This window comes from Brienomyrus brachyistius, chromosome 10 (genome assembly GCF_023856365.1).
Source record: "Brienomyrus brachyistius isolate T26 chromosome 10, BBRACH_0.4, whole genome shotgun sequence".
Taxonomy (NCBI): domain Eukaryota; kingdom Metazoa; phylum Chordata; class Actinopteri; order Osteoglossiformes; family Mormyridae; genus Brienomyrus; species Brienomyrus brachyistius.
In genome coordinates, this window is record NC_064542.1 from 15,329,001 (window position 1) to 15,350,180 (window position 21,180).

Genomic DNA, 21,180 nt, shown 5'->3' on the forward strand with positions numbered 1-21,180 from the left:
GGGCAGCTGTCAGAATGTACCACACAGCCATGACAGCCATCATTAAAACCATCACTGGCAACCTGCTCATATGCAGACTCCTTTTAAACTATCTAGCTCCTCTCTGAGAGACCGACCTCCTACATCACTCATATAACTACTTATACTACACATATCTCCATTGCACAGAATGTTTCCTAACCTTCACTGAAACAGAGTTATACGGTTATGATCAGCATGTCTAAGAAAAGTAGAGTGAGAGAAAATCGGACCGCCTATATTTCGCATCGTGGTGAGTGAGCCTTATCTTCCATAATGCCCTAGAGTTAATCTGCATGTGTAGCCATGTAGCCAATGAGAAGAAGGCAAGCAGTCCTGCTCCCCAAGGTTTGTTTGGTAGGGGGGCTGAGATTATGCCTCAGAACACATACTTGCTCCCCTTGCCTCCGGCTTCGGGATGGGGGGAGACTACAAGAACAAATACTCACATATGCAAATTAGTACCGCTTACATCAGCAGCACACGGGTGTGTGCTGTCAGCTGTCAGTGCGAGTGCTGCCCCCACAGGGACTCGGCCTCTGCCCCTAAACACAGGTAAATCACGCATACCGCGTGCTCGCCGTGTGCCCTGTGTCTGCCTGTGTCAGTGCGAGTGCTGCCCCCACAGGGACTCGGCCTCTGCCCCTAAACACAGGTAAATCACGCATACCGCGTGCTCACCGTGTGCCCTGTGTCTGCCTGTGTCAGTGCGAGTGCTGCCCCCACAGGGACTCGGCCTCTGCCCCTAAACACAGGTAAATCACGCATACCGCGTGCTCACCGTGTGCCCTGTGTCTGCCTGTGTCAGTGCGAGTGCTGCCCCCACAGGGACTCGGCCTCTGCCCCTAAACACAGGTAAATCACGCATACCGCATACTCTCCGTGTGCCCTGTGTCTGCCTGTGTCAGTGCGAGTGCTGCCCCCACAGGGACTCTGCCTCTGCCCCTAAACACAGGTAAATCACGCATACCGCATACCTCTCCGTGTGCCCTGTGTCTGCCTGTGTCAGTGCGAGTGCTGCCCCCACAGGGACTCGGCCTCTGCCCCTAAACACAGGTAAATCACGCACACAGCATGCTCGCCGGTGTGCCCCGCGTCTGCCTGTGTCTGCGTGCCAGCTTGCCTCTGACCTTCAGTGACCTCGATGCCAGCGAACAAATCAAAGGGATTTTCCACCGGGTGAGCCTCACCTGGAAGCGCCGCATGTCCCTCGGGTTCCCTGCGTTCTTCAGGCAGTTCTGGTTGCATTTCAAGAAGAACTTTAGGAAGAACCTGGCGAGAGACAGAGGGACGTTCGCATCAGGGGAGTGGCAGGACACGGGATGTGAGCATAGCTGCTGTCTCCAGCTCTCCTGCCCTCGGTGACACACTGACATGAAGCTGAAGCTCCATGTACATGCATGGGAGACAGATTAGCAACCTGCCACTGTCATGCATGTCTGGCCCATGCAGGGTGGCCTGTTACTTAGCAACTAGAAGGGAAGAGGACATCAGGGCCCAGTGTCCCCGAGAGTCATAGGTACACACACAATGAGAGTCACACAGAGTCATAGGTTACACGCACAGAGTCACACAGAGAGGCACAGGTACACGCACAGAGTCACACACAGAGTCATAGGTACTCACACAGAGTCACACACAGTCATAGGTATACACACAGAGTCACACACAGGGTCACGCAGACACACACACGCACACTCAGCCACTCCTGACGACAGACAGCTCACTCTCCAGGGAAAAGCCGGCCGGCCGGCCATCTGTGGCCGGACAGATACTGCCTGACACTCCACTGAACCGTGTCCTTAAGAGGCACGTCTCTGCGCAGCCAGCGGCGTCACCGGGGAGGATCCCAGCATTCCCGGGCATGGTCTCACACACGTACTCTCAGGCGGAGACGGGTGGGGTGGTGTGCAGGCAGGAGTGTGCCAAGGCTAAGGGAGCATGGCGCAATGCGCACACACACACACACACACACACACACAGATACACACACAAACACACTGACACACAGACACACACACCCACACACACACAGACACACACACACACGCACAGACACACACACACACACACATGGATACACACATAAACACACTGACACACAGACACACAGATACACACATACATGGATACATACGCAGACACAGATCTACACACAAACACACACAAATACACAAACACACACACACACACAGACACACTGACACACAGACACAGACACACACACACACACACACACACATGGATACATATGCAGACACGGATCTACACAGACATAAACAGACACACACACACACACACACACACACACACACACACACACACACACACACACACTGGGGGCACTCTCACTCAGCTTGGCACAGGCTGGCAGGCAGGACTGGAGGGTGAATGACCTGCTAACAGACATGTGTGTGGGTGTGTATAAATACACGGATGTGGAGATGCACACCACAGGCTAATGGCTGATGGGGGGGGGGGGTAAAACATCCAAAGCCCCCTCCCACTAGAGACAGTGAGGCAGGCCAAGCACGAACCGCCAATCAGGGAAATCACACGCTTTGCCTAATTAAGCCTGAAGTGTCCAACGGGTCCCTTTTATAGAAATGCAGTGTGGACTTTAGGTGGGGGGGGGGGGGGTCTCACATTCGAACACCAGATACCTGCAGAAAAATCCCCCAGTCTCTGTGTGACTCGTTCGGTGGTGAAAAGGCGGCATGGAGGTTGTCAGGAATCCGGATCGAGAAAGATCACGGATATTCCTGCAATTACCGGGAAGTCAGTGCCGTGGAACGCAGCCCTGTTTAACGAGCAGCGCTCCGCTAGCAGCGTGAGCTCACCGCGTACGTCCGGGACATTCCGGAATGTAAGAGCACTTCAGATGGGCAGAGAACTGGAAAGAGAGCAGCCTGCGCAGACACTGGTGCGCAGCTTAGTGAGTTAGGAGACTGTGCTGATTGTGATCAGAAGGTCAGTGGTTCGAATCCCAGAGTTGGCAGAGTGATGTCACCATTGGGCACTTGAGCAAAACCCTTAATCTCCACCTGTCACAGAGACGGGCTGACCCTACATTCTCTCAAAAACATATGCCACTTTGGATGCCACTTTTGCATTTGCCAAATAAATGTAAATAAGGTAAATGTCGATTTTCAACAAAGACCACCATCATGCTCACAGAAGACCCCCAGCAGGTCCTCAGAGCAGGATGCCCGCCCCCGTCCAGAGGTGAGAGCCAGCCCAGCATTATGAGAAGAAGAGAGAGGCCATGGGTCACAGCAGACATGTGACCGATATGTGCGTCAGCTGGACGGCTGAAAGTGCAGGCTGGTGCGTCATCACTCACTCACAGAATTTTCTGAAGAGGGGGCCTATTTGGTGAATTTGATGTGTCTGCCTTTAGCGAATTACTGGCACTTAGACTGACTATTAAAGAAAAATTCAGCTGCCTTGCGACAGCCTGCCCTTCGTGTGTTTTGCAGGTCTTTAAAAAAAAGCTGAGGCTTTCAGGATCAAATTTCCGCGTGTGAAATAAACCACAAGCAGCTTAACAACACAACGAGGGTGAGATGCCAACGGTGGCAGGAGCAGCGAGACCCTGCTGGGGGGGGGGGGGGGGGGCTCTGTCCTGACAATCTAAGTATCTTGCATGGGGGGGGTGTGGGATCAGCCCATATGCCCCTCCCCCTCATTTAATTAGCCTCTCCCCGCAGATTGTGAGAGCTGCAGATCGCCAGGCATGACCCGCGACTTCAACTCTCTGCAGCAATTACAGCAGGCAGCCTGCAGGGGTCAGCGATGGGGCCAGCGGCCTGACAGTGCTTCTTACCGACACCACAATAGAGAACCAGAGTGCTTAATTAACCAAACTTTTCCCACAAAGTCGGAAGACGAGCCTCTTTCTAATTACTCTTCCACGGAAACGTCCGGGCTGTGACCCCAGGTCAGTCAGACTCCGGCGCACTGCAGCGCCCTGCATTTCCCCCATGCTCTCTGCTGCCCCCTGAAGGGCTTCTCCTCACTTACAACAGGGCAGCAGTAATTTAGCTGTAATTTGGATGTAATGTGACTTGTCACTTGTTCGCCCTGTGTTCACAGCAGCTGCTGGAAAAGCCCCCCCCCCGCCCAGTCACACAGGCACTGAACCCGTCAGCTGTGAGCCCCCTGCCTCCTGTGCATCTAAACAGCATTCCTGTCCGTTAGCGCGCTGACAGCGGGGGGGCCTCTGGGGGGGGGAGGGGCAGCGGGAGTGGTGATGGGTGTCAGGCTCGCGCTGGGAAAGGCGGCAGGTCGTTAAACAGATTACCGCTGCGTTGAGCTGCCCGCCGCCTGCCCGCGGTGTTCAGTGAGCCCCTTAAGCCCCCGCTCCCTTCCTGACGCAGAGCCGGCTTGCCTGCGCCCCCCCCCAGCTGTCTGCCTGCCGCCTGCCTGCCTGATTAACCCCCCCCACCGAGACGTCCCACTATACTCGCTGCGTGAGAATGCGAGAAAGCTGCATGCAGCTCACAGGCCTGGGTTACGGCCCGTAACCACCACTACCTTCCTCAGGACAGGGTGCCAAAAACAGAGGGTGGGGGCAAGGGGGCACTGCTGGCGAGCCCCATCAGGTAGGTGGGGGCCAGACAGGGGTTGAGGCTGATGGATCTAATACATGTTAAAGTACGCACACCCCCACTCACGTTGTGCTTAGGATCTGTCACAATGCAGCCCCCACTGAAAAACGCAATTATTACAATAACTGGATGAGGAGGGAACACTAGGTCAGATTCCAAAATCCTATCCTATTGTAGGATCGAAACAACTTTAAACCCACAAATCCACAAGATAGAAAAATCAGATGGGGGAGAGGGGGTGTTACACAAATGCAAAGGCAAAGAGAGGATGTCAGATAGAGAGAGAAAGAGAGAGAGAGCGAGCTCTGGACAAGCAAGTGGCACCTTCAAGGTTAATGTACCTGGGGGACCTCGGAACCCAGGACCTGCTCAGAGAATAAACCCCACCCAGTTATGTGGAAACAGCAACCTTCCTCATTGAGGAAGTCCCCCCCCCCCCACCCCGCCAGCCCTCCATGACTCTGTTAAACCAGGGACCTTAAGGAGGTGACACCCCCAGACTGAATAGGCGTGACTGTCCGAATTAAGTTAGGAAGCCTGACGAGGAGGGAAAGGATGCAAATGGCAGGCGAGATGAGCACAGCATGTACATAAGTGCCACAAGCACCCCCCCCCCTTAATGTGCTGCCCCCACAAGCACAAATTAAAATGCAGCACTGCACATGAAAATGAAATATTTTCCCACAAGTTATGATTCATGTATTAGAATCCTGTCATTATCAGCACTAATTAGCGTGATATACAGATCAGAGAATGAAAGGCTTCGCTAAACTCAGCATCCCACTAAAATAACAACTGTGCCAACAGAATGAAATGGCCGCCCCCGTATGAAGGGTCCTGCCGGCACACGGATGGACCGAGGGGGCCGGCAGACTGGGCATCAGAGCCCATCTACAGCAGGACCCCCAAACGCCGCCTGCAGAGGCAGGCCTTTTGTTCCACTACTGTTAGTGAGAGCTTTGTTTTTTTAGCATTGATTAGCATATTCTATGGAGGTGGGCGGGGCCAAGGGTGATCCGGGCGTAGTCGCCGGACCTGACGAAGTGGACCTGCCGCACGCATTAATGATTTAGGGCCTGAGACGGCAATTATGGCGTGAAGCAGAACCAGCATCAATATTTAATAAAGGCTAACACAGAGCGAGAGAGGGAGAGTGGAAAAGAAGGGGAGACAGGGTTAGGGAGAGAGGGAGAAAGGGAGTGAGAGACGGGAGGGAGAGACGGAGAGATGGGAAGTAGGGAGGGAGGGAGGGATGGTGAGATGGGAGAAAGGGAAGGAACGAGTGATGATGAGATGGGAAGTAGGGAGGGAGCGAAGGGATGGTGAGATCGGAAAGAGGGAGGGAGAGATTGGAGAGATGGGAAGGGGAGTTGGAAGAGAGAGAGAAAGGGAGGGAGAGATTGAAGGGGTAGACAGAAAGATGGGAAGTAGGGAGGGAGTGAGGGATGGTGAGATGGGAGAGCAGGAGGAAGAGATGGGAGGTTGGGAGGGAGCAGCAAGGCAGACAGCCAGCCTTTCATGCTTCCTGCGTTATTCTTTGTACTCTCACTGCAGCCTCCCCCCACCTGACCCTCATCCTCGCCTGCTGTTCTGTTTACCCATCACGTGCAATAACCAGCTCCTGGGGGAGAAGCCTATCAGATGAGGGCAGGTGTGGTGAGTGCTGGGGGAGGAGCCTATCAGGTTGGGGTGGGTGTGGTGAGTACTGAGGGAGGAGTCTATCAGGCAAGAGTGGGTGTGGCGAGGGCTGGGGGAGGAGCCTATCAGGTTGGGGTGGGTGTGGTGAGCACAGGGGAGGAGACTTTCAAGCGGGGGTGGGTGTGGTGAGTACTGGGGGAGGAGGGAACCTCGCCTGGTTTCATGTTGGCCACACTGCAGACACCGGAGGCCAAGATGTATCTGGAAAGGCATGGGGAGCGGGAAAGGGAGGATCATGGGGGGGGGTTTTCTCCCCCCCCGCGGAACGTGTACTCTGAGGACATGGTGCTTTCTTTGGCACGGAGCCCCCGTAAGACCAGAACGTGTGGACAAGACGGGCATGGGGGGGCTGTGGCAGCTGAGGGTGGCGTTAGCTGTCCCAGATATTTGAAAGTTTGCTTTTGCCCCTGGTTCTGCTATTTGACACCTCCTCCAAGAAAGAGGTGGTAATCCCGTGGGCAAGGGGGGGGCATAACCCACGGGACAAATGCCCATCGCTCCCCCGGGTGCCGATGTTCTCTCAGGCATCCGTGCTGACAGCCGGCCGTAGGCACCCCAGATTCCGAGAAGCAGGGGGCCCACCAGCCCCCCCAGTCGATAAGTGACATCTTACTGCTCTTGCAGAATGACCCCACCCCCCCCCATCGCTCATGCTGACTCCTCATAAAACGAACAGCTAACATCCATCTCTCAGCCATTCACGGCGCCACCTCCATATCCGTCTCTCTCGCTCTTCTCTGACCCAGAGACACGTCTCAGGGCCGTGCACACCCCTAAAGGTGTCGTGGACCCCAAAAAGGCAGGGGAGGGGGCAGGGACACTGGTAATGAAGGCGGGGCTCATTGCCAGGCGCTGATCAGACGTGGGAAAAGCCGCTACGCCAGGGCGGAGAGTATTTTACATGATAAAGGCGTCAGATGTACACCTGTAGCTGATAAAGGCAGTGGAGCAGGACAGACCGAGCAGCCAGCCCCTCACAGCCAGGGGGCGCCAGTAGCACCGCCTCACATTTACCACAGGTGTCATTTTCATAATCATGGTTACATTCACCGGTAAGAGCTGCAAGACTGAACTGGGTTAAAAATAAGATGTTAATATAAATTATGCTGTTTATACAGTTATGTGGGGGAGGCTGATATTTGACGGGCGATAGTCCATCGAGCGAGCATCGCCTGCCACCCCGCGTGACATACAGAGGAGCGCCAGTCCCTGACTTTTATTTTTAGCGTGCAGAATTACAGCGGACATATGTTATTCCGGAGCCTCCCAGAGTCCTGTGACTCTGCGATGCACTCGCAGGAACATGCGCAGCCCCTCTGCCCTCTCAAATTAGCTAACGAGCAGCGTGGGTTGGGGGGTCAGACACACACCTACACCCCACGCACTTTAAGAAAAGAGGAACGCGTGGGAGGTCGCTTCTTTGATGAGCGAGGGTGGGGGGGTGAGGAGGAGCGGGGGTGTGGGGGCACTCTTGCTCGCTGTATATTTTAGAAACTGTACGCAAACATCTCAATAATTCATGAGTCAGCGATTGATTTTTCTTCCCTGCTGGCAGGGGTGGCTCTGGGCAGCAGGCTGGGAAATCATCAGCATGCGGCGGCATTGGCGACACGCGGCGCCGGTGGCAGTGTGGGCATGTGGGCGTGTGGCATGACCTGGGCAGCCCGATGCCCAGCTCAGTAACCAGCTCTCATGCACTTGGCAGATTTATTACTTTTTGGTACTTCCTGTTTTTATTACTATTCACCCCATTTGCTTGCTCTGTCCTTTTCTCCATTTTTTCCACTTTAATCGGATGGTGGGGTCTGGGGGGGGGGGGGGCTGAATGGGATAATTGAAGGGGATGTGTTGTCGGGTTAAACGGTGAGGTTAACCTCGGAGGGACAGAGACGGACGGAGAGAGTCGGCTGGTGATCTTGTCTCCGCCTGAGATTTACGGGAGGGGCGAGGCGAGCCGCCGGTGGGGCCTGGGGGGGCGGGGGAGGGGGATGCCATTACTGTCACTTTGTGCTGAGCCGCCAGGCCACTGGACACTTGCCGACACCCTGGAAAGAGCCTGACACACTACAAACACACCGTGGGCTGCCTGAGACGCGCTGTAGTCAGGCGCAGGCAGACACAGACAGGCACAGACAGGCATAAGCAGACACTGACAGGAAGAGACACACACACACAGGCATAAGCAAACACACAGGCACAGACAGGCACAGACAGGCACAGGCAGACACACACAGACACAAACAGGCACAGGCAAACACTGACAGGCACAGGCAGACACAGACAGGCACTGACAGGCACAGACAGGCACAGACAGGCATAGACAGGCACTGACAGGCACAGACAGGCACAGACAGGCACAGACAGGCACAGACAGGCACTGACAGGCAGAGGCCCACAGGGCCGCTCCAAATAACTGCCAATGGTACTGAGGACAGATACTAGCAACAGGGAACCTGCAGGAAGATGCAGCTTGTGTTGCGTACAAATATGAGACTAATTTTGCAGAAACAAGAAAGCTACAGTGGGCTACAGTGGACGCCAGAAGGCACCGCCCCTCCCCCCCCCCCAGCATGGTGCGACAGCATGTGAGTTGCGGGTGAGAGCCCCATCCTTTTGTCTGCATGGACCTCACGAATAATTCATTGGAGCGGGTGGAGCAACCACAGAGCCAATCGACAGCGAGGTCCTCTCACCCATCTCCCATGTCTTGCAAATAAAGGACAGGGGGACCTTTTCGGGGAGATGGGCACCTCCCTCGTCACCGCTGACCTAATTACGCGGCTTTTATAGACCCGCCTTTCAGAGCGGCTTCCGAGTTCCGTCAGGCTGTGAGCAATAATCTATATTTCAAGGGTCCCGGCTGAAGAACCCGCACAGCGCAGGAACATGCTGCCATTTGGGTCTCAGGCCGCGAAGATGACGGGGGGGGGAGCAGACAGAAAGTCTATCCCTCCAAATGTCATGAGCCGACGCTCCCATGGGCTGTCCTTTAAGGGGATGGCGGCCTCCGAGTGGGGAACACGGATGTGACCAGCCCCCCATCACATCAGCGGGCGAGTGCGTCCCGTCCGAGCCGATCTTCTGCCCTTAATGCCAGAACGATTCCCTTTCATCTGAACAGTGTGAAGCACCTCCACCCAGCAGCTGCTCGGCACCTCTCTGATTTTAACAGTCTGTCTGGGGTGATTTTCAGGGGGGGGGTCACCACAGCCACCCTCCGAGACGGCCCCTGTCAGACTGCACTTCTAAACGCTCAACACTAGGAGGTGCCCTAATTGCTCCGACGGCTGACCGGTGAAGTGTGAGGCACCAGCTGCTCCCAACCCCAACAATCTCCCCAATACCCCCCACCCCTGATTAGGCTGAGAAAAACTTGCAGTCAGATTCCTCCACCTTCCACAATGTGAGGCTTAATTAGCAGTGAGACATTACCAGATAAAAGACAGAGAAAAGAGGAGAAAAAAAAGCATGTGATTATTTTAGAGGAGTTTGGGGGAGAGACATAAAAATTTGGGGCCCGTCAGTTTTTTATAATGGCCAGAGGTAATTAGCATTTTCAGACTCGGCAGATCTCACGTTATGAGGCTTGTGAGCAGTCTGGAATATTAGTGCAGCAAATTGGAATCATTTCTCTATGAGGTTAAATAAAAAAACACTTTCCTTGCGTAGGAAAATAACTAAAGTTTAATTAAATTACAAAGCAAAACTGCACAAACTCTGGCAAACGGCCGTACCGGAGCGGTTAGACCCTGTAATTACAAACCTGGCAGGAGGTGAGGTAATGCTTTAATAATCTCACGCTTTCATTAAATTAGGGTGGGAATTATACGTCACTTCGGTACAATTAAGCAGAAGATCGTCCTTTAAGGAAGGAAATAACAGGAGGAGCAATAACACAGCTTCGCGGTGAGCTGGGGGGGGAGGGGGGGGCATATTATCGCACCGTTGGGGACTCATGGCCAGTCATGGAGGGGGGGTTGCGTCCTCTGCGGGACAGGAGACAGAAGCGCCACTTAAATAAAAAAACGCACAATCACGTGGGGGGCAGGGCACAGACAGGAATCAGGCCCTAAGACTAACCCCCCCACCAAACGCTACTAAGCTGTAAGATCCCTGATCAGTGTGGGAGAGGGAAAAAAGGGGGGATTACAGCCCCGCGCGCATCAGGAAAAAGGTCCTTTAATCTCCAGTCTACCCTGGCGAGCCCCCCCGCGGCCCCCCTCACTCTGCTGTGCTCCCTGTGCTAAGCAGGCCTCGCTCTGTCAGGGAATCACCACCCAAGTGCCCGGCACGTTCAGATGCCGGTGCTGGAGCACCTGCGGGGGAGTCAGGGAGTCACTCGGGGGCTCAGGCCATCAGGGGGCTGTAATATGAGGCCAGTGGATGCGCTCTGTGCAGGCCTTCTCTGTGCAGGCCTTCTCTGTGCAGGCCTGCTCTGTGCAGGCCTGCTCTGTGTTTACTTACTCCACCTTGAATGCTGGGTTTGAGTTCCTGCTAAGGAAAGTGTGTGTTTCTGTCTGCTGAAGCCCCACCTCGTGCCCCCCCTGGCCATGAGAGGCTTCAGCCCCCCCCAGAACGCCTCCCTGCTTGGGATGAGTATTTGGGATGGATGGGCAGTAACAATGTTAATCATTATGCTGGAAATAACAGCACTTATCTTCACGCCTAAGTGGATTTTTGCAGACAATCCAGAGTGAAGTACACATGAAATGGATACATGTTACTGTTAGAGTGTTACGAGGCAGGAGCATTAAACAGTTATTAAAGGCAATCAGTGCTGAAGTGAACAGGCGGCAATGTGTCCTGTGGGGGGGTTAAGGCGCACTGCGCCTCGCGGGGGGGGTTAAGGCGCGCTGCTCCCGTATGTGGTCACCTGGCCCCGCTGGGGAGGTTAAGGCGCACTGCGCCTCGCGGGGGGGTTAAGGCGCGCTGCTCCCGTATGTGGTCACCTGGCCCCGCTGGGGGGGTTAAGGCGCACTGCACCTCGCGGGGGGGGTTAAGATGCGCTGCTCCCGTATGTGGTCACCTGGCCCCGCTGGGGGGGTTAAGGCGCACTGCGCCTCGCGGGGGGGGTTAAGGCGCGCTGCTCCCGTATGTGGTCACCTGGCCCTGCTGGGGGGGTTAAGGCGCACTGCACCTCGCGGGGGGGTTAAGATGCGCTGCGCCCGTATGTGGTCACCTGGCCCCGGTGGGGGGGGTTAAGGCGCACTGCGCCCATACGTGGTCACCTGGCCCCGGTGGGGGGGGTTAAGGCGCACTGCGCCCATACGTGGTCACCTGGCCCCGGTGGGGGGGGGTTAAGGCGCACTGCGCCCATACGTGGTCACCTGGCCCTGCTGGGGGGGTTAAGGCGCACTGCACCTCGCGGGGGGGTTAAGATGCGCTGCGCCTCGCAGGGGGGTTAAGGCATGCTGTGGTCTGACATTACGCCACATCTTCATCACACGTGAGTGGTGGGGGTGCAGTCATTGCTCAGACGCCTCCGGCAGCCTCCTACCCCCCCGCCCATTTACAGTATTTATTTGAGGGGGGCGTCTAAGTGGCTGCCTTATTCATCTGGCTGAAAAATGGGCCGGCGAATGCAGATGATCTTAGGACAAAAGACACACGCTGCTACCCTAATTTGGTTCATGAAGTGTGTAATTCAGTCCCGTCCGGAAGGCTAGGGGTTGAGGGGTGGGGGGGGGGGTATGTGTCTCCTGCTTTATTAAACTAATATAAAACAATTTCTGCTGCTTGTTACTGTGGTGATGATTGGTGGGGGGGGGCATTGTGGGGATTGCTGGGCCACGTGGGGGGGGCAAGGCCGGGGGCGCGGGTCGGGGTCATCGGCCTGTAATTTAATCCTGCTGAGAAGGCGAGCGAGCCCGAGGGGGGGGGGGGGGGCTCTGCACTCTGCCTCCTCACTTCACGTAACCCCAGTGACAGGAGGTAGACAACACCCATTGAAACAGGACAAGAGGTTGGGTGGGGGGTGGGGGGGGCAACAATACCCACCCCCACAGTGGAAGCACACATGAAAGCACAGTGTGGGAATAACAGACTGCCCCCCCCCCACCAGCACATGACTGGGGGTCTTGCTGCCGGTACCGTTACCCAGACCGACCAGCAGAAGACTGGGCTGCGGAAGCCTCTGGAAACTTCAGTTCACGCAGAACTGTGGCCGACGCTGACACGCGATTGGAGTGTCGCCCCCCCCCCCCCAGGGACATCACTGAACCCTAACCACACTCCTGAGAGGCCGGACAGAAGTCCGCCATTAACACCCTCCGACACTCAGGCTGGCCCCTGGTACAGCACAGGGATCCCGCTCGCGGTGTGAACCTTTCATGGAAAAGGCACACGCTCTCCCTCTCACCTCCCCACCCCCCAGTCCTTCTCATGTTGGCCTACCATGTTCTCACTGAAGCCCCACCCACTCCCTGAAATCCCTCCCCAGGCTCGGGTCATACATCACTGGCACCTTGTCTCAAATTGACGGCCTCGTTTCCGTGGTGACCCCTTCCCTCGCCTGCCGTATTATTTAAGCAGATTTATGAGGTGGTGCTTCGTGGCAGAGCCGCGAGGGCTGACCCCAGGAAAGAGGGCTGCCGGCGGGAGGGGTCATCAATAATCCAGGGCGGCGGGGGGGGGGGCATGCCGAAAGTGAGCCATGGTTCCCTGGGAGGGGCCTTAAGCACCCCAGATGATGAGATTATAGGGGTGCAGGTCCATTCTCTGCTGCCTCCTGCGGGGGGCACCCCTGTGATCTCTTTAAAGGTCCATCTTTTATTTAGTGCCAACATCTTATCACACTAAAAAATTTATCCACTCACACTGCCAGTTGTGTCCAGGCCGCGTCCCGTGAATCTCGTTGTCTTTAAATATTTCTCAGAACAAATGGCACCTGGGCACCCCGCGGCCCACCCACACTAGGTCCTGTAGTCCTGCCACTGCCCTCATTTCGGGGGGGGGGGGGGGGGGGGGGGCTGCTTGAGGGACTCCTCAGCTAATTGTCTCCCCATTTTGCCAAGAGAGTTGGGATCATTCAGAATTCAAATGAGTGATTTAATTTCTCCCCTCCCTTTAATTTACGGGGCGTCAATCTCCTTTTTGGAACCCCCCCCTGTCTCTGCGTCCCCACGGCAACACCGCCACGTGACACATCTGACCTCCGGGTGCCTTTTGGCTCATTGAACCCCCTGCTTCCGTGTCACTGTAGGCCCACTGGGAAATACGAGGCGCCCAAAGCGTTATTTTCCTGAAAGTTATGTTGGATGATGAAGCCTACATGACTGAGTTGTAGTCCACATAGATGACTGGTTATTTGAATGTCGTGCAGGTCTGATGAGGTAGGCTCATCTAAATTCTCATCCGTCTTAATAAATGTGACCAAGAGACGGGCACAGGACCAAGGTGCAAGTCAGAGTCACCTGCCCCAGTGAGGAGGCAGACTGCCAACCTCCCTTAACAGCCACCAAACCCGCAGTCGGGGTGAAAAATGACCCCCTTGTCACAATGCAGTACGTGCATCGGGGAAGCACATGTCATTACTCATGCAAGAACGCGGCCCCCGTTTATACATCATTAAAAACAACAAAAGACACCCCCTCTAATCACGGCCGTCCCTGATTATACAACCGAACATCTGCTGTGGGTTACGGGCAAACAAGCGGCAACCGGAGACCCCAGTGTGGGATTGGGAGGTGGGCCAAGCTTGGGGTCAAAGGTCAGCAGGCTACCCGGTGATGCGGCAGGTAACTAAAGGACATGCGTGGGTCGAGGGGGGGGGAGGGGGGGTCCTCCCTCATCCCAGCCACGTTAAACCACATCAGGTAGATATTATCCTGTTAATCTGAGCTTGCAGTACCTGCAGAGAGGGAGATGCATACAGAACAGGGTGTAGGACTAATGTGCCGACTATGCCGCCAGTAATCCTGGGGGAGCCGGGGGCTGCGGGGGCCACGACAAGTTTATCATGAAGAAGAGGTAAAGGTGAGAGCTGAGAGACAGCAATGTGATGCTGGGCGGGAGAGAGGAAGGGCGTCAGGAGGTACAGGCGGGGGGGGGGGGGGGGGGGATTTCAAACCCACCCTCACCACAGTCCTGTTGCCTAATGGGCTGATCACAGCAGCCAGATGGTGTATCAAAACCGCACTAACTGGCATCCACTGGCGGAGGCCAGTCTCCTAACCCCGCCCCTTTGCTCCCTCACAGCTGTTAGCCCCGCCCACCCGGAGGTGAGGGGACACGGGCAGCGGGTGCCAGAGGACATGTAGTGGCCCCCTCCGTGTTTGTCAAACAAATTAAACAGATTCTAGCGGCTTCACCTGCCGACGGCCCCAAGCCGCATATGGCCCAGAAGTTAAAAATAAGAAAACACGCATACATTAGCATACTTAATGAGGCAGCCTCCCCATTTAATATGCAAATTCCCTGAAATATTACTGAATGCCGTCTGTTCTAAATGAATAAATTTGAATTGCAATTAGAATAATCCTTTATAATTAATGAAAACTGTCAATTTAGGTTCATAAGTAATTTGATTAACAGGATGATGGGACACTTATCAAGTCCTCTGGACTGTCAGCGTGATGTGGCTGCAGTGGGAGGCCATCGCGGGGCCCCAGTGCTCGGACAACCCCCAAAAATCACCCTAAATTATTAATAAAAGGGGTGTATGCATGCAGTAGGTTGGCACACCAGGGATGAAAAGCTGAGAGCCACTGATCAGGCGTAAAGAGAGGATTCCTCAGTGTCTCACACGCTGACTGTCACGGAGAGAGATACCTTGTTGGGAGACATTGCACGTGGTGTCAGTGTGTTCTCAGTGTGAAATTATTATATTAATGGGTGCGCTGTCAGACATGCACCTTAGGTAGGCCTTCCCAAAGCGCACGTGGCCTGAAGATGTAAACCATTCGGTACAAATGAGACCTCTTAATTCCACTGTAAGGATCAACGCCATGCCTAAACCTCACCTTCCTAAATATTCAGGGGGCGGGGCTGGGGCAGTGCTGGGGGAGGAGCATGAGCAGGTGGGGGTGTGGCCATTTAAATAGTTAGACAATGGGTGGGGGTGACAAAAATCATGTTTTTGTAGGTCATTAGCAAACTCGGCAAAAGGTCAAAGTGAGGCTTGAATTGGGAAAGGGGGGGTGGTCAGGGGGGCAGTCAATGGGGGGGGGGGGTCAGCAATACATGACAGGGGCCTCTAGCTGAGGGTACACACCCACGCAGGCCGGTGTTAATCAGCCGCATAGGTCATTAACATCCCATGCTAAAATGGGAGGGCTCCAGGTTGGGGAAGAGGGTGGGGGGCATGTGGGGGGAGCAGAATGACAGCTTCTGGAAAATCAGTACAGCTAGTGGTGGGTGTATACCCCCCACAGAGCGCCACAAGCACTCGGCAACAATAGCAGGGAACGGAGCCGTGTGATCTCACACAGGGGCCCTACAGCTGGCGTCCTAGGCAGCCATAACCTCAAACAAGCAGACAGATGCTTCTTACCTGTTGGCAAGGGCAGCCGGAGAGATGACAGCATGGAGAGAGGAGGAGGAGAGAGAAGGAGGGGAGAGGAGGAGGAGAGAGGAGCAGGGGAGAGAAGAAGGAGAGAGGAGCAGGGAAGAGAAGGAGGAGAGAGGAGGAGGGGAGAGGAGCAGGGGAGAGAAGGAGGAGAGAGGAGGAGGAGAGAGGAGCAGGGGAGAGGAGGAGGAGACAGGAGGAGGAGAGAGAAGGAGGAGATACTGTGAATATCAGACCTCTGGCCCATTTCAGATGTGTGCTGGAATAACCAACCACCCACGACTAAGAGCAGCTTCCAACTGAAGACTAGGTGGCATATTTCATTCATTTTTAAAGATACAGCCACTTTCAGACAGGCATACAGGCACACATACAGACACAGGCACACATGGAGACACAGGTAGACACACACACGCAGACACGAGCACATTCAGACATATGCACACACAGACACTTGCAGACACAGGCACACGCAGACACAGGCACACGCAGACATAGGTACACACACACACGCAGACGTAAGCACACATAGACACACAGACACAGACACATGCAGACACAGGCACACGCAAACACAGGCAGACACAGGCACATGCAGACGTAAGCACACACAGACGCTACAGATTCTCGAAAACTTGAGCAGATCCACAACCGCAGCTCCTGCAGTCAGGATTATCACACAGCAGTGCCCCCCCCCCCCCATGTCCATCCACATGTCCCATCACATCTGTATTCATATGCCTGGTGCCTTTGTCCCCCCAACCCCGGGAGGTCACCCGAGGTCACTGCTGGCCCTCACCACTGCCACAGACAAACTGTCCCCTGTCTTCGCTCTTTCTTATGGTAAAGCCCTTAATCCCCCCCCCTTCATGGGTTGGCTTTGATGCCCTTCAGAGGGTGAGCGACAAGGAGGGGATGGCGCGGGGTCCTGGCGGTGACATCAGGCCGGCAGCTGAGGCCTGTCACTCAGCACGCCAGCAGCCCAGCCGCCCTGTGGCAGGGGGCTGAGGGAATAAAACCCACCCCCCAGCTAGTTCAGGCAGCGGCTCAGAGCCCCCCTGTTTCCGGCTCGGTGTTCCCTGACAAAACAGAAGGACCCACCACGCAGAAGCTCTGCTGGGGAGGGCGCGTCAGAGGCGGAGAGAACCAAATGAGGGTCCGGGGTGGGGGTAAAGAAAGCATCATGTGTAGATCCCTCAGATTGGGGGGGGGGGAGGGGGGGGGAGAACGATGAGGAGATGGATCTCCCCGTACAGGCGTGAAGTGCTCTGCGATTAATCTCCATCGGGCCAGTGTGATAAGTGGAGTAAGACAGCCATCCATCAGCATGCGTGGCGCTGCAGTGTGTGTCCTGGAGCCCCCAGGACACTGCAGCATCTCCCATGCAGGAGAACATACTGGCCTGTTGGGGGGGTGGGGGAGTCAAGCCAGAGGTCCCCTGCCCCATTCACACGCTGCCTACCAAACGGCAGTGTCATTAGAGAGCCGTGCACAACAGGCAGAACCTTAACTAGCAGTTAACATGTGGCGAAATTGGGCTCATTCTGAACTGCTGAAACGCTTAAATCATGACAGATACTCCTTTCCGACTCCACTAGTCCGCAGACACTGATTTTTCTGGTCGAGTTAATCGCCCAGCAAACTACCAGTTAAGTGGCAGAGGGCATTAATATATCTTTATTGCCTTTAACCATGACTGATATTGAAAAAGCACCCTTTGGCTATCGATGTAAATGGATTTCCCTGAAAATCAATCAGGACACAACCGGCCCCAGCCATCCTCATAGGGCAGCCGCTGAGGTCTTCAGGGGAATAAGGGTCCCCAGTCGTCTATGCTTCTCTACCTCCTCTACACGGCTGCACCACAACCAATCAGTGACAGGGCAGGAAATGGGGCACATCACCGAACATGAGATTGGTGAGGATGGAGAGCTGTGCAATCAGCTGCACCAATAAGATACTGACGCTGATGAGGGCTAGCCAATCAGCATCTTGCAATCAAACTGCTGGGATTATCGCACAGGCGTACTCGAGTGCACAGGGGAGAGTTCAGGTTAGCATTGGGGACATCCAGCACTGGGGAGGGTGGTACTGTGTGAGGGGGGGCCACCACAGGGCTGTGACGGCCATAGCTGAGGAGAGCTCAGGCTATCCGCAGAGGCCGGGCACCGGGTACAGGCATATGGAGTGGCAGCCGTACCCAGTGGAGGCAGTGGTCATGTAACGAGCTGACTGCAGCTTCACAGAACAACCAAAGTCATGCGGCCAGTTAAGCAGTCAGCGTGTCGTATGCTGAGAAACGCCACACTTATGCGAGGCTGACAGTGAGGCTCCATGCATGCGATTCGCTAACCCCCATTGCCTTACTGTGGCACCAGCATGCTGCCTGCTGTGCCGGGCATCAGTCTGACCTCCTGGAGGAGCTGTCAAAATCTACCTGCAGATGCAGGCTAGTTCTGATTTTTAGCTTTTAGAAACAATTGGCTAAACAGCTCGGAAACATGTCAAGAAGCTCTGAGCGATTTTATCAGTCATCAGACGGGCAGATTAAGGGCAGCTACGACTGCCAACCCCTTCCATAAACCTGTAAACACTTATAAATTTAGCCGCACGCTTTTTCCCCGGCTGCCTTCCACGAGTGGAACCCCAAAGACAGCAGCCAATGCATTAAAGCGACTCCTTTCATCATCTGACTCCGGAATCTCATTAATGTCAACGATAGCGGTGCAATCACATCGGCGACAGTTAGTCACACAGAGAATGCAGATCATGGCCACGCCACCAGCATCTGGGTACATCTTAATGCCTCTCAGAAGAATTTATAAATCAACTCTAATAACGATCGAATGAAAAGATCACTGACAGCCTGCTGTAAATCAAGTTAGAGCAACTTGAACTGTTCTGACAAACGGAAATAGAGGGAAAACCAAGCAGCAGAAATGGCCTGGTGGCCCCAAGTCACACTGAGCAAATGTTGACACAGAAATGCGGCAGAGAACCTGTTTTTCCAACTGGGGTAGATTTTCCCCATCCCAGCAGGCCCCCATAGGTAAGGCACTGGGGCAATGCCCCTCTACCAGCGCGTGACCCTCCCCCCCAGCAAAGACAGGGACGGACAGAGTGACCCCTGAAGGAGAAAGCCGCCAGGGGATGGACAGAAGGATGGAGAGGAGACACAGGAGTGACAGTGCAAATTATTCAAGTGGCTGAAGGACACGGTGACGTCAGTGGGGACAGCAGCGTGATGGCGTGGGCGCATGTGACTAAGGGTACAGTGGCCCATCTCCAGGAACAGCAAGAAGCCCTCGCTATACTCTCCTTACAATGAGGTAAATTCCCGGAGAGAGGGATGGGGGGAGGGGAGCGGAGGGGGCCTTGGGTGGAGCTGTGAAACAAAAGGTCCCCCCCAGATCAGGCCGGGAGTAATTAACAGGATCTAGCTGGTGTACAGTGCTGCTGGACCTTGTAATGGTGTCATTTACACTCAAGTCACAAGTGTCTGTCGCTCCAGCCCTTCAGTAATTAGCTGGATGCACCGCGCCGACTCACCAACTAATTAGCAAATTATGTTGAAAATAGCAGCCCCCTAATTAACGGCTATTATGGCATTTCAGAAGTTGCTGCTTTAATTAGCAAAGAATAGAAGCGTGCGTTTTAGCCCTGGCAGGTCGCATGCTAAGCCACTGAATCCCGAAACCGTGCCCCAAATCTACCCCCCCCAGGCCCAAATAACCCGAAACAGGAAAATAAGGAAACGTAAATAAATACCCGATCGATAAGCACAGCTAGCTAGAGCCGACGGCACAGCTCCCCTCTTCATTTATTATTACGCGAAGCTGACGTGTATTTTATAACATTTTACCCGAGTTGCAAGAAACAGGTATAATTTGGGCCCATTAGTGAACACTGCAATCTATCACCAAAGGCCCCCCCTCGCCTTCCGCGTTTTTCCGCTGCTTCTCCACTCGCTGCCCTTCCCTCCCCTGCCTCTGCCGGAATCAAAGTCAAGAGCCCGAGTTTTAATTAAGTGACACTAATGAGGTTGTTGAAACTGATACTTCAGCAGTTCAGCATGCCGTTAAATGTGTTTATCCTACAGTGTCATCAGCGAGGAGCTAAACCCCCCCCTCAACTCTGTACCCCACCCAGCCCATTTTTTTTGTTCATTTCCTCTCCTCTCTAAAAAATGAATTAAACACACTCCGGCAAACATAATAGGATTTATTTACACCTCTGGCTCGCTCTGCAAATGCCCATGTTGCCATGTTGCCAGTGAGAACAGGTCTCGCAGCTCCCGACTCACAGACCCGCAGGCCACACTGCGCCAGACTCGCGTACCCGCAGGACTTGCTGCGCCAAACTGACACGCCCTCAGACCATGCTGCTCTCATCTCACTTACCTGCAGACCACACTGCTCATGACTCACGCCCCTGCAGACTGTGCTGCTCCACGCCGGACTCACGCACCCACAGGCCGCACTGCGCTGGACTCACACACCTCACACACGGCTGCAGTATTTATTAACAATGACCCCCCTGCTCACCCCACGCCAACTTCTAATTGGGCCCCATTTAGAAAGAAACACGCCAATAAAGACGCAGCTGGTGATGCCAAGCGTCCCACGCACATGGCTCCCGCCCTGTAGTGCATGGCGCCCCCTGCCAGGCTGGAGGGTCATACACAGCCGTAATCTTTCTGGGCTATGGGAGCAGCCACACATCCTTCCATATAAGCCATGCCCAGCACCCCCTAGAGGTAGAGGCTAATTGGGACCAGGTCCAGCTTCACTTGGGTCCAAACAGACACAGAGTAGAGTCTGTGGCTGATCTATGCCTGCTGAGCGACAGCCCCCCGGCACACAGCCACACCTCCCACATGGAGCCCCCCGTCCGCACAACCCTTCAAAGCCCACAGCAGGGGAGCCATGAGCCCAGCCACACTTCACCCCCCCATCTGGGCTTCCTGACATCCTCCCCGGCCCATCCCTCCCCCACCTCCAAGCACGTGGGGGCCACTCTGTGCCCCACTCTGGAGGACACATGAATAAATCCCATTAATGCTGGACAGACGAGTGAAAGGTCCTTCTGAGCCCCCGCCACGGCCCCCGCTGGGCTGCTTTGGCTACAGGTTGTGTTTCAATGTGCCCCCCTCCCCACCTGTCAGTCTCCTCAGTGTCCATTGTTCTGGCCCTCAGCAGCCCTCTCTGTCTCAGCTCAAGGGGGCCTGGCTGTCAGTTACAGATGCTGATTAGAGACACCATCACAGCGGACAGAGGGGGCTGGTCTGCTCCTCTCTCAGTCGGAGGAGCCAAGAGGTGGAAAGATCTACGGCTGAACAACATGGGAATG

The 21,180-nt window shown here is 54.8% G+C and overlaps 1 protein-coding gene across 1 annotated transcript in view; it reads right to left on the reverse strand.

Moving 5' to 3' along the window:
* Positions 1-1,022: 1,022 nt before the first annotated feature.
* Positions 1,023-21,180, reverse strand: part of LOC125750921 (transcription factor COE1-A-like) — a 62,622-nt gene continuing 42,464 nt past the window's right edge. Inside the window, exon 7 of the mRNA XM_049029289.1 lies at positions 1,023-1,290. Coding sequence (XP_048885246.1) covers positions 1,080-1,290 — 211 coding nt within the window. The 3' untranslated portion in view covers positions 1,023-1,079. The remainder of the gene's footprint in view (positions 1,291-21,180) is intronic.